At 38.1% G+C, this 13,599-nt stretch overlaps 1 protein-coding gene across 1 annotated transcript in view; it reads right to left on the bottom strand.

Annotated features, from left to right (window-relative positions):
* ADAM10 (ADAM metallopeptidase domain 10) overlaps nt 1-13,599 on the bottom strand; it is a 154,280-nt gene that overhangs the window by 114,332 nt on the left and 26,349 nt on the right. Inside the window, exon 2 of the mRNA XM_031002238.3 lies at nt 7,376-7,526. Within this exon, the coding sequence (XP_030858098.2) occupies nt 7,376-7,526 (151 nt within the window). The remainder of the gene's footprint in view (nt 1-7,375; nt 7,527-13,599) is intronic.

Consider the following 13,599-nt stretch of genomic DNA (forward strand, 5'->3'; position numbering starts at 1 on the left):
ACCCAGGAGGCGGAGGTTGCATGAGCCAAGATCACACCACTACACCCCAGCCTGGAAAAAAATGCGGAAAATAAAATTGATATTTCATATTAAAATTATATCTAAGACACTAAACTCAAAGCAATGATCAGCTCCTAATAACCTTTAGTCATATAAAATTCATATACCCTTTTGTCAGCAATATTAGTTACTTTCAGTCATACAAAAATAACATGAACACAGATCAGCTTTTCCTTTTCCTTATGCTTCAGTAAGTAATTCAAGTAGCCATTATCCCTTCAGATTTCTTTACAAACAGCTTTCTTGGGATTTTCATTTCCGTATAAAGAGGAATCAGGCAAGAATAAAGAATATCATATCCTAGAAAATCCAATACCGAGATAAAAAGCAATGTAAAATGTACTTTAACTAACGTTATGTTGCACTATACCCGACACGAAGTAGGTACTAAATAAATATTATTTTCCTTTGGGAATTTTTGCTCAAATTTTGTTGGAAGAGATTTAACTACCATCAGTATTTTTTAAATTTTTGTTTTTAAACATCTATAACAATAGTATTTTTACACCATTCAAATTTATTCCCTAGCTCTTCTCTATGATCAGGCATTCATTTGTGTTCCCTAGATTCTTACCTCTGCTTCTCAAAGTCTGCTGGTTTGTCTACAGATTTAAAAGTGCCCTAGATTTCTGCTACCTGACTCATGATATAACAGAGATTAAGTCACAGACATCTCCAGACTAACCCAACTCCAGTCAAGAACCAATAAAGAGAATATTTACGCCTTTTACAGGTTACCTGGGCCATATTCTTGAAACCTTCATATTTCAGGAGTAGGGAGAACTCAAATCCCAAACCACAAAGAAAACTTCCAACCAAATGTCTAACCATTTGTTTTAAACAGTTTGGAAATTTACTCTTAAGGCTACAGGAAGAATTACCTTGTCAATTCAGAAAAAAATAAAGTTGTATATTCTCCAAACAATTATATTGCAGTTAAGGAAAGTTTTTGGTTTCTTCTATACTATATACAAATCACATATTACATAAAAATCATTTCTGATGTATGGACTGATGTACCCAAATAAATACACAGGCAGAAAAATATGGTTTATTACTGACTAGTGTTTTAATGTTTTAAACTTAGTATACTAATATATTTTGTAGAATTTTAAAGCATAAAGGAGCTTAAACATTATCTTGTCTAAACTTCAAGGTTTTACTAATGAGGAAACTGAGGCTCAGAAGAAATCTCTAGATTTCATGTCAAGTCAGAAGGAAAGTCAATTAGTCTGAATTAACCACACTACTCCTTTCTCCGTCCAGTTCATGACTACTCCAATACATATATAAAATCACAAAATTCTTTACTAAGTGGCTTCCTACTCAAACGCAAAGTTGGTGGCTGTAAGCTACCAACTCTATCAAAGACAGTCAAGTTAGCAAAGTGGCGAGAAGACCAGAAAATAAAGACAAGATGCCTACCCCAAAGTACATAATTTGGAAAACAAGATATGAAGAATGAAAAGGTTTAAACGTACATATACATACAACAACAAAAATAATTCAATATAATAGTGTATATATACTTCCTACCAAAAAGATAAACTATATCATAACAGGCAATCGTTTTAAGTAAGAGTCTCAGATACTTCATTTTACTTATTTTTTTAATTATCACTTTGAAACGGTGTTTCAGAAAATTCCTACAAGTTCTGTTAGGAAGAAGAAAGAGTGGAGTGATCCCTTATGCTTCTCTTCAATGACAGGTGCAAACAAAAGGCATATATACAACATAAGAATCATACTAAAAACTATAAAAGCGATCAATCTTGCAATGAAGTTTTTCTCATGCTATATTAATAACCTTTGTTAAATCTAAGACAGATATTTATTCTTATTTTCACCTATATCAATATAGGTGATACAGAGATATTCCAACACGTTATATAGAATCAAAACATAAACAATATTAACCTGCATTTTACAAAAACCACATAAGAAAAATTTCTGGAAATTACAGTATGCTAAAGTACATGATGGTTAAGACAGGAATGGCCAGGCAGGGTGGCTCACACCTGTAATCCCAGCACTTTGGGAGGCCAAGGGAACCTGGGCAACATGGCAAAACCCCATCTCTACCAAAAAAAAATATGAAAATTAGCTAGGCATGGTGGTGTGTGCCTGTAGTCCCAGCTACTCAGGAGGCTGAGGTGAGAGGATGGCTTGAGTCCAGGAGGCAAGAGTTTCAGTGAAATAAGATCTCACCACTCTACTCTAGCCTGGGCAACAGAGCCCGGCCCTGTTTCAAAAAAAAAAAAAAAAAGGCCAGACGTGGTGGCTCACACCTGCAATCCCAGCACTTTGGGAGGCCAAGTGGGCGGATCACGAGGTCAGGACACCAAGACCATCCTGGCTCACATGGTGAAGCCCCGTCTCTACTAAAAAATACCAAAAAAAAAAAAATTAGCTGGGAGCGGTGGTGGGCGCCTCTAGTCCCAGCTACTCAGGAGGCTGAGGCAGGAGAATGGCATGAACCCGGGAGAGGGAGCGTGCAGTGAGCCAAGTTCCCCCCACTGCACTCCAGCCTGGGTGACACAGCGAGACTCCGCCTCAAAAAAAAGAACAAGACAGGAATGGCAGGACAACATGGTATCTAAGAACAAGAGAAGGGAAATTACAAGACAGTCCCTGATACATCACGCACTTTCACATGAACATGAGGACTGAGAGAAAACAAATTTTGAACAAAAATCCTGCATCCCACAATATGAGAAATCTGCTTACTACTTAGTCATTAAGAACAACTACCGATGAGGATGACATAGAGTATAAAATATTTAAGAAGAAAATCTGTTTCCTAGTATCTATGTACTTAAATGTTTTGTTGGTGGTGTTTTGTTTGTTGAGACAGGGTCTCACTCTTGTCGCCCAAGCTGGAGTGCAGTGGCACAATCATGGCTCATGGCAGCCTCAACCTTCCTAGACTCAAGTGATCCTCCCACCTCAGCCTCCCAAGTAGCTGGGACTATAGGCATGCACCACCACACTTGGCTAAGTTTCTTCTAATCTTTCTGTAGAGTCAGGATCTTGCCATGTTGCCCAGACTGGTCTCAAACTGCTGGGCTCAAGTGATCCTTTCACCTCAGCCTCCCAAAGTGCTGGGATTACAGGCATGAGCCACCATGTCCAGCAATTCACTCACTCAATATAACTAAAATGACCATCATCTACATAAAAAAGATGAATAAGATTCACACTCTGCACTTCAAGTTCACAAGGAGTAGAGGACATATGCATGTAAATAAAGTTATAATGCAATAAATGCCATAACTGACATATATACAGCATTGCTAAGTGAGCAATCCAATTCATCAGAACTTATTCAGTGATTTCTGAAACTTAGAAAACTGATTCTTAATTTCTCAGCCAAGCTAAAAGATGTATTTTACCCTAATATCTATTATCAAAACAGTTTAATCTTCTAATAAGTATTACTGGAGTTGTTTCCTTAACGACTATGGCACTGACTCAAATGGTACTTTTATTTTCAAACAACTTTAAGCTTTATTTCAAGAGCAACAGCTTTTCATAGAATTCTTTTCTTTTTTTTTTTTTCTGAGATGAAGTCTTGCTCTGTCGCCAGGCTGGACTGCAGTGGCGTGATCTCGGCTCACTGCAACCTCTGTGTCCCTGGTTCAAGTGATTGTCCTGCCTCAGCCTCTTGAGTAGCTCAGACTACAGGCGCATGCCCAGCTAATTGTTTGTATTTTTAGTAGAGACGGGGTTTCACCATGTTGGCCATGATGGCCTCGATCTCTTGACCTCGTGATCCACCCGCCTCAGCCTCCCAAAGTGCTGGGATTCCAGGCATGAGCCACCGCACCTGGCCATAGAATTCTTAAGAATGGACTTTTGGTTTGGAAAAATATAAACGTTTCTTCATTTAACAGTAACATCTGTAAACATGGCATATAATATACTCTTTGTTAATCAGAAAACTTGGAAGCCATGCTGAAAGTGTGTTCATGTGCTTAGACATAAAAACCACAAAAAATTACTTTAATACTTATACATACACACACACTCACACACACACACACACACACACACAGAGAGAGAGAGAGAGAAGCTGTGCTACTACCCAGAAATGTAAGTCACAACTGTATAAGCAAAACCCCTTCCAAGTATATTCTTCTTGGTATGTCTAAGTTAACTGCACAGTATTTAATATATTATATTATGTGTTAAAGTATACTGATCAGATTCTAGGCAACTAAAGCCTACTATGTGAATAAAAAAAATAAACTCTACTTGATATTTTTTAAACGGTGAAATACAGAAAACAATTCTAGCCACAATGTGTAAGAGTACAATTTTATAGGCTGGGCTACAAGATAGTACACATCTTATAGGCTGGGCTACAAGTAACTCTAACTCAAAGTCATTTCAAGGTTATATTTACTATGTATTGAGCCAATCTACCTAAAAATAAAAATAAAACATATTCGTATTAAATACAAAAAATAAAAATTTATAAAAATAAAATACAAATTGTTATTAACAAATAATAAATAATTTATATACAGATAGAAATCCTGTTAGGAGGAGTTATAGTGTACCAAGACTAATATTTGTTAGACGATAGAAGAGGAAGAAAGACCTAGCAGGAAATCTGTAATTATACTACTCCAGTCATTTTGTAGGCCTATTTTCAAGGAAAGGGAGGAACAAGATCATCAGCCCTTTACACTTTTAAGTAAAGTATTTTAAAAGGTAATTACAATGACCACGGTTTAGGGCAGAAATTCTGAGACAGGGTGAATATATAAAAATTGGGAAAATAAACTAAAATATCTGAAATTGGATGAATTATAGAAAATACAGTACATTTGTATAGTTAATTAAGCAGATTTGTGTTAAAAGCACCCTAAAATGGGCCAGGTATGGTGGCTCATGCCTGTAATCCCAGCACTTTGGGAGACTGAGGTGAGCGGATCACTTGAGATCAGGAGTTCGAGACCAGCCTGGCCAACATGGTGAAACCCCGTCTCTACTAAAAATACAAAAATTAGCCGGGCATGGTGGGGCACACCTGTAGTCCCAGCTACTTGGGAGACTGAGGCAGGAGAATCACTTGAACCCAGAGGTTGCAATAAGCCGAGAGAGTATCATTACACTCCAGCCCAGGCAACAGAGCAAGACTCTGTCTCAAAAAAAAAAAAAAAAAGTACCCTAAAATGACCTGTATAAATGACACCACATTACATGAGATTTCCTGGTTTCAGGTCTTTTTTAGTGCCTCAGCAAGAAGTTCTCCCTCCTTTGAATATCTATAGCATTTTATCTGTAATGTAACACATCACGTGTGTCTTATACAATAACAGGCACATCTAACTGCTCCTATGAGATCTATGTTTGATTTATGTTTCTATCACCCACAGTCTACACTAAGTAACTTTTCACTAGCAGTCAGTAAACATTTTTTGGACAACTACATGGCAGCCCACTCACTCATGCAAACTCTCTCGCTTTCCCTGCTCTCTCTCACTCACTGACACACACACAAAGGAGCTAGGGATTTAGTTTTGCCATTTATTCAATATGAATTACATGACACAGCTAACAAAAATCTAATTATATAATAGGAATAGATATTCAAGCCAAAAGCAGCTAAAATCTTTTCCTTTTGGCAGTCAAACCATATTTGGTATATATTAATATAATTAATAATACTAAGTATATTTTGAGATGCTCATTAAAAACAGTAAGACTAATGATTGCTTGTAATTTCATAGTACATAAATACACTAAAATGTTTATCTAGAAGAAAAGACCCTGAAATAAATCTTTTTCCCTCCTTCAGATAAAGAAGATTTTATAACTTGAAAGTAATTTTTTCAACAATAATCATTACTTTTGTAATACGGAAAATACATTAATTTAAGTGACACATTTATTTTCACGTACAAAATACTTTAAGTTTCACGGCATTCCTAATTATCTGATTTTTCATCCATTAAAATGTTTAAGCACGTGTACCATATGTGCAATATAATGGATAATACCAAATAGTAGCCAGGATGCCTGCTGTGAGGAACAGAAAACACGGTTATGGAAAAATTAATAAGAAGTACCCACAAAAAGGAAGAGGGCACAAATGATGCCAATGATTCAGATAAGTAATTTTAAAGTTTAGAGGGAATTAAAAAGTAAAGTGTCTAAGAGGCAGAAGTTGAATTGTACATTAAAAGATGATCAGGATTTAGGACAAATGACACAGAAGAAAGTTTACATGGTATATTCACAGACTAGAAGATCATTCTGGGTGAAATACACACTTGATGCTGGCAAGTAAAACAAAGTAAGTTTAGAATAATAGACTAGGATTAATTTACAGAGAAACTTAAAAGTCAAATTAAGAAAATCTGGCTAACAATCATTAACTGAAGACTTTAGATCAATAAGCTGACATGAAAAAAGAAGTATTTAGAGAAAAGTCATCTCATAGCAGTAGGATAGCTTTATTGATAAACAGAGCGGAAGCGGGGAAACTTATTAGGAAGTGAACACTACAGTAATCAATCAGGGTTACATCAGTACAAAAAGTACAAAAGGAATAGATTTAATAATTACACATAAGACAGAGAGGGCTTCACAAAGATCTCCAAGATTCTGTAAGTGTCCCTAACAGATAGAGAAAAAATAAGGGGTGTTCAGCCAGGTCTTGGTAAAATCAGTGCTGTGTAAGTTATTTAACTTCTCTGAGCCTTAGTTTCCTCGGATATAAAAAGCTATTTACCTCTGTCTGGATGTTGAGAAGATTAAACAAGAAAATGCATATAAAGCATCTAGAATACAACAGGTACTCAACAAGTGATTTTTTTTTAACCTCTCTCCCTTGACTCCCCTTTATCACTTAACAATTCTGTTTGAGAACTGAACAAAACAGCAGGTAATCTGTCTACCAGCTGTCATTTTAGAACTGGTAAAACTGAGTAAATGATGTATTCAATGGCATATAAGTAGTTACCTTCACTGCTGGCACCAGTAGATAGATATATTGACCATAAAACATAAAAAGTAGTCAGAAACTATGAACACAGAATCTTCTTTAAAGACATATCTTTTACTAATGTAAGATCTGATTCATAAATTCAAAAACATTTAAATTTGACTGTTTCCTCAACAATATAAAAAGGCAATCCATTTTAAAATAAGTCATTTTTTAATGCATATACCAAATTCCAGTGGAAATGGAATTTCCAAATGAAGACCTTGCATTACAGAAGGAAAATTAATGATATAAATCTCCTCTTTAACTTAGATTGAATATAGAGGAACTTCAGACACAGTCAGCAATAAATTTACTTACCTTCCATGGGCATGGAAATCTAGACGTAAAAATTGGTCCTCATGTGAGACTGCTCTTTTGGCACGCTGGTGTTTTTGGTGTAATGAATCCACATTGTAAGATAATCCTTCATAATGTCTGATATATTTATTTAAAGGATTCCCATACTGACCTATAAAAAAAAAACAACATTCTGAATTAGTATCATCTTGAAGACCCCTTCTAGTTCTAACATGATTATTCAAGTATCTATGAATATGTATGAAACAACTTCTCCCTAATCCCAGCACTATTATGAATTCTGCATTAATATTAACACATATATTATTAAAACTTATTGTGAGGGTAATTCCAACCGCACACACAAGTTTGGATGTTAGCCATAGGTTTGTTTTAGATGTCCTTTATCAAGTTGAGCAAGTTCTCTTCTATTCACATTTTGCTGATAAAAACTATCAGGACCAGGTGCAGGGGCTCACTCCTGTAATCCCAGCATTTTAGGAGGCTGAGATGAAGGACTGCTTGAGGCCAGGAATTCCAGACCAGCCTGGTCAACACAGCGAGACTTCAACCCTAATAAAAATAAAAAATAAAATAAAAATAAATAAAAAGTATAAAAATAAATAAAAAGTTAAAAAACTATCGGGAACAAATGCTTATTTCTGTACCTGCTCTTTCTGCAGCTATTAAGATGATCATATTTTTTCTTTTTAATTTATTAATATGGTGAATTAAATTTTACTGATTTTTGAATGTTAAGCCAACCTTGCATTACTGAGATAAATCCTACTTGGTCATGTTGTCAGATTCAATTTACTGTAATTTTGTTTAGAATTTTGTTTTCTGTGTTCAGGGGATATACTGGCTTACAGTTTTCTTTTCTTGTACTATCTTTGTCAAGTTTTGGTATTGGGGTAAAAAAAAATGTGTTGAGAAGTATTACCTCTTCTTCAATTCTCGGGACAAATTTATGTAGAATGAGTGCTCAGTCTGGGGCTAATTATTTCCCACTACTGAGGCAAGACCTATGTCAGTAGTCTACCCAATGCTCCATGAACTGAGTTTTTCCAGTCTACCTGGTAAGAAAAGGCACTACTTATAGCCCTATCTGAGCACCAGGTACCGTTCAATCTAATCTTTTGGGATGATTCTTTAGCCTCAGGTAGTTTCCACATATGGGCTGATTAGAGCTCTGCTAAACACTACAGTGGAAGCCTCTGCAGATCTCAGGGATCCTCTGTGCAGCTCTCTCTTCACCCTGATATTCTGTCTGTGAACTCCAGCCACTTTGGTCTCCCCTGACCCTCAGCTTCATCTCTTCAACTGAGGAAGTTCCCTGGACTCTACCTAGGTTCCCTCTCATAGTACCACAACCCATAAATCTCTCAAGGCAGAAAGCTGGCACAATCAAAGGGCCAACCTTACTGTTTCCCCTCTCAGGGTCCTTCACTACCTGATGACCAATGCCTTAAAAACCATTGTTTCGCTGGGCGCGGTGGCTCACGCCTATAATCCGAGCACTTTGGGAGGCCGAGGCAGGTGGATCGCCTAAGGTCAGGAGTTCGAGACCAGCCTGACCAACATGGTGAAACCCTATCTCTACTAAAAATACAAAAACTAGCTGGGTGTGGTGGTGGCTGCATATAAACCTAGCTACTCAGGAGGTGAGGGAGGAGAATCACTTGAACCCAGGAGGTAGAGGTTGTAGTGAGCCGAGATCACGCCACTGCACTCCAGCCTGGGCAACAAAAGTGAAATTCCGTCTCAAAGAAAAAAAAAATTGTCTTTCTGTATTTTTCCTGGTTTCCTTGTTTCCTTTCATGCAGGAAAGTAAATTTAATCCTTATTTCTCCATCTTCAAGAGAAGCAAAAAAAAAAAAAAAAAAGTGATTCTTTGACAAATCAAGTAAAATTTTTAACTAAAGAAAACTGTCCTCTTTTATAAAACAAGTAAGTTGTCTAAAAATGGTTCATCTATTATCCAACACTAAATTCTGTGATCCAACACTAAATTTTCTGTTTATGCACTATGTGGTTAAGGACATAAACTCTGATGTCAGATTATCTGGGTTCAAGTTCTAAGATTTGTTAGACAACAATGTGAATATACTTAACACTACTGAAGTGTATACTTAGAAGTGGTTAAGACAGTACATTTTACCTTAAGCATTTTTTACTAGAATAAAAAAAAATGATCTGGGTTTGAATACCACTACCTTCAATCATTAGTTGTTTCCCAGATCGAATAGAAAACTACTCAGGTTCAGTCTCCTGTCCATAAAATGAAGAAACTAGAGTAGCTCTCTCTTAAGACTCACAGATTAAATGATTTAAACCATGTGTGACAATTAATATTAGAGAGCCTACCAAAGAGGCAAGGTTCAATAAATTATCCATCATCATCATCTCTTCCCCCTTCCTCCTTTTCTTCCTTCTCCCACACTTTGCCTTTCAGACCAATATATACACACTGAAGCCAAGAATTCAGGAAGAAAAAACAAAACTGGGTTGAATTCTGACACTTCCTAGCCATAACCACATGAGCTAAGTAATTATTTAACTTTTTTAAATCTCAGGAGGTGGTTTTTTAATCTGTAAAATGGAGACAACAATGCCTACCTTAAATGCATGCAAAATGCTTATGAGCACAAAGAGTGGCATAAAAGGACAATTCAACTTAAACTACTATTGAGTTACTTCCTTCTCCTCTTGAACACACTCCTCCCAAGAGAGGTGAGAAGAATGAGTCCAAAACTATCTTCACAAGTAGCAAAGAAATTTCAGTGAAGCCAATGTCTAAGAGATAATAAAACCCACTAGCATGAAACTTTTATTTTATTTTTTTTTTTTTTTTTTTTTTGAGACAGAGTCTCGCTCTGTCACCCAGACTGCAGTTCAATGGCACAATCTCGGCTCACCGCAAGCTCCACTTCCTGAGTTCACGCCATTCTCCCGCCTCAGCCTCCCGAGTAACTGGATACTACAGGCACCCGCCACCACGCCCGGCTAATTTTTTGTATTTTTAGTAGAGACGGGGTTTCACCATGTTAGTCAGGATAGTCTTGATCTCCTGACCTCGTGATCCGCCCACCTCGGCCTCCCAAAGTGCTGGGATTACAGGCATGAGCCACCGCGCCCAGCCTACCATGGAACTTTTAAAAATCAAGACTAAATAATGGAATCAAATATACCAATACATCTTCTGTATCCTTTAAACATACTTATAAATGTAGTATAATTGAGTTTAGCAAAAAAGAAGAAATCAAGAATGGGGAAGTATGAGAACTTTTGAATAATTTCTTTCATTTTGAAAATTTCCACTGGATTACTGAATTGGATTTAAGTGGTCTGAGTTGCCATAGCACAAGCTTGGCTTTGCAGAACTGTGGATTCCACTCCTTTTTCAGCACCAAAGGCGTCAAGCTGGTTTTTATTTCTGTCTCTGGTGCTTAAATCAGGAAAAAGTCAAGTTTTTAAGTCGCAGTTCAGATAAAGTATTCTGTCACTTTTGATAACTTAAAACAATAACTATTGCTGTTCTGAAGCATTCATGACAAAAGCTCAACGATTTACACAGCTGAAATTCTACTGGGAGAGTTATTAAACAAAGTCATCTTTTCTCTGTCCCACACACAAATTTTATAAAAGCAACATAATATTCACTTTCACTGGCAAAAGACCTGAGTAATGATTTTCTGAATCTTTGTAATTGAGATAGAACATGATTCACAGGGTTTAATTGGGAAAGCTAAAAACACTTCCCCGGGACACACAGTTACCAAGTCCATCTCATTATCATCTTCTATATAAGACCTATTAATGTTTATCTTAATTATGCCTAAATATCAGTATTTGTGTAATCTCAGTACTGTGGAAAAAAAACTTATATTAAGATAATGTATGAAATTGAATTACATAATTTCTATTCCCCAATACTTAATGAAGAGGGAAATAAGGGGGCCATGGGTAGAGGATAAAGCAGCCTACCTGCCCCTCTGCCCCCACCCCACACACACATGGAACAAACTTCAAGAACTGAAATCAGGTCAGATGCAGTAGCTCACACCTGTAATCCCAATACTTTGAGAGGCCAGAGTGGGAGGATCACTTGAGTCCAGGAGTTCAAGACCAGCCTAGGCAACATAGAAAGGCCCGTCTCTACAAAAAATTAAAAACTAGCCAGGTGGCCGGGCGTGGTGGCTCACACCTGTAGTCCCAGCACTTTGGGAGGCTGAGGGGGGTGAATCGCTTGAGGTCAGGAGTTCAAGACCAGCCTGGCCAACATGGTGAAACCCCACCTCTGCTAAAAATACAAAAAATAGCTGGGCATGGTGGCAGGTGCCTGTAATCCCAGCTACTCGGGAGGCTGAGGCAGGAGAATCGTTTGAACCCGGGAGGCGAAGGTTACAGTGAGCCAAAACCGCACCATTGCAATCCAGCCTGGGTGACAAGAGCAAAACTCTGTCTGAAATAATAAATATATATATGTAAATAATAGGCCGGGCACAGTGGCTCATGCCTGTAATCCCAGCACTTTGGAAGGCCGAGGCAAGTGGATCACCTGAGGTCAAGAGTGCAAGGCCAGCCTGGCCAACATGGTGAAACCCCCGTCTCCACTGAAAATAACAAAACTTAGCCTGGCGTGGTGGCATGCATCTATAACACCAGCTACTCAGGAGGCTGAGGCAGGAGAATCACTTGAACCCGGAAGGTGGAGGATGCAGTGAGCCAAGATCGCACCCCTGCACTTCAGCCTGGGCGAGAAGAGCAAAACTCTGTCACAAAAAATAATAATAAATAAAAATAAATAAATAAATAATACATAAAAACTAGCCAGGAATGATGGCATGCACCTGTAATCCAAGCTACCCAAGAGGCTGAGGGAGTATCACTTAATCCCAAGAGTTCAAGGCCACAGTGAGCTATGATAACGGCCAGTGCACTCCAGCCTAGGTGACAGAGACCCTATCTCAAAAAAAAAAAAAAGAAAAGAAAACAGAAAAGAACTGAAATCAAATAAAAAAAGATAAGCAATTTGGCTGATACATGCTCATGAGTGTCAATTCCCTTCCCAACTTCATGCTCTGTAACATTATGTTGGTAGCTTGAAATCAGCCATGAAGGGAGTATTTACACCACCATGGAAACTGACATTGAAAAGGCTACAAATTCGAGAATTTTTTTTTCTTTTTTTTTTTTTTTTTTTGAGACAAGGTCTCACTTTGTTGCCCAGGCTGGAGTGCAGTAGCACTATCAAGGCTCACTGTAGCCTTGACCTCCAGGGCTCAGGTGATTCTCCTACATCAGCCTTCCCAGCAGCTCAGGCTACAGGCACGCACCACTATGTCTGGCTAACTTTTGTATTTCTTGTAGAGACAGGGTCTCACTGTGTTGACCAGGCTGGTCTCAAACTCCTGGGCTCAAGCGATCCTCCTGCCTCGGCCTCCCAAAGTGCTGGGATTACAGGTGTGAGCCACCATACCCAGCCAAATCAGAGGATTTTTTTTTTCTTTTTTCAAGAGAGTGTGCTAAATACAACACTGGTCATAACCTAATAATATAATCTTTCAAACAGGCAGCCAAGGAATGAAACAATATTTTAATGAAAATGTGGGAAAGCATGGCACACTGGACTTCTGATGTTGCCCCTAGCCCTCAGATGCCACACAATTCACTTATTTAAAAATCTCAAGAGAATGGGAGTCCTGGAATTCTCAAAAAAATTATATATGATCACAGCCCCGTGACTGCAGAAACGTGAATAACACAAAACAATCAGCCCCTCAAACTATGATTGGAAGGCGGAAAAAAAATACACTGGTCTCAGAGGCAGAAAGAAAAGAAAAAAGAAATCACAAGTCGGGTGTGGTGGCTCATGCCTGTAATCCCAACAATTTGGGAGGTGAGGTGGGTAGATCACCTGAGGTCAGGAGTTCGAGACCAGCCTGGCCAACAGAGTGATGAAACCATAGTGAAACCCATAGTCTCTACTAAAAATACAAAAAACTTAGCCTGCCGTGGAGACGGACGCCTGTAATCCCAGCTACTTGGGAGGCTGAGGCAGGAGAATCTCTTGAACCTGGGAGACGGAGGTTGCAGTGAGCCAAGGTCACGCCACTGCTCTCCAGCCTGGGCAACAAGAGTGAGCCTCCGTCTCAAAAAATAAAAAATAAAAAATAAACTCACCCACTTTATATCATAGCAAAAAGAATATCTGGGCAGAGAAGAGACACACAACCATGAAC

This window comes from Gorilla gorilla, chromosome 16, assembly GCF_029281585.2.
Source record: "Gorilla gorilla gorilla isolate KB3781 chromosome 16, NHGRI_mGorGor1-v2.1_pri, whole genome shotgun sequence".
NCBI lineage: Eukaryota > Metazoa > Chordata > Mammalia > Primates > Hominidae > Gorilla > Gorilla gorilla.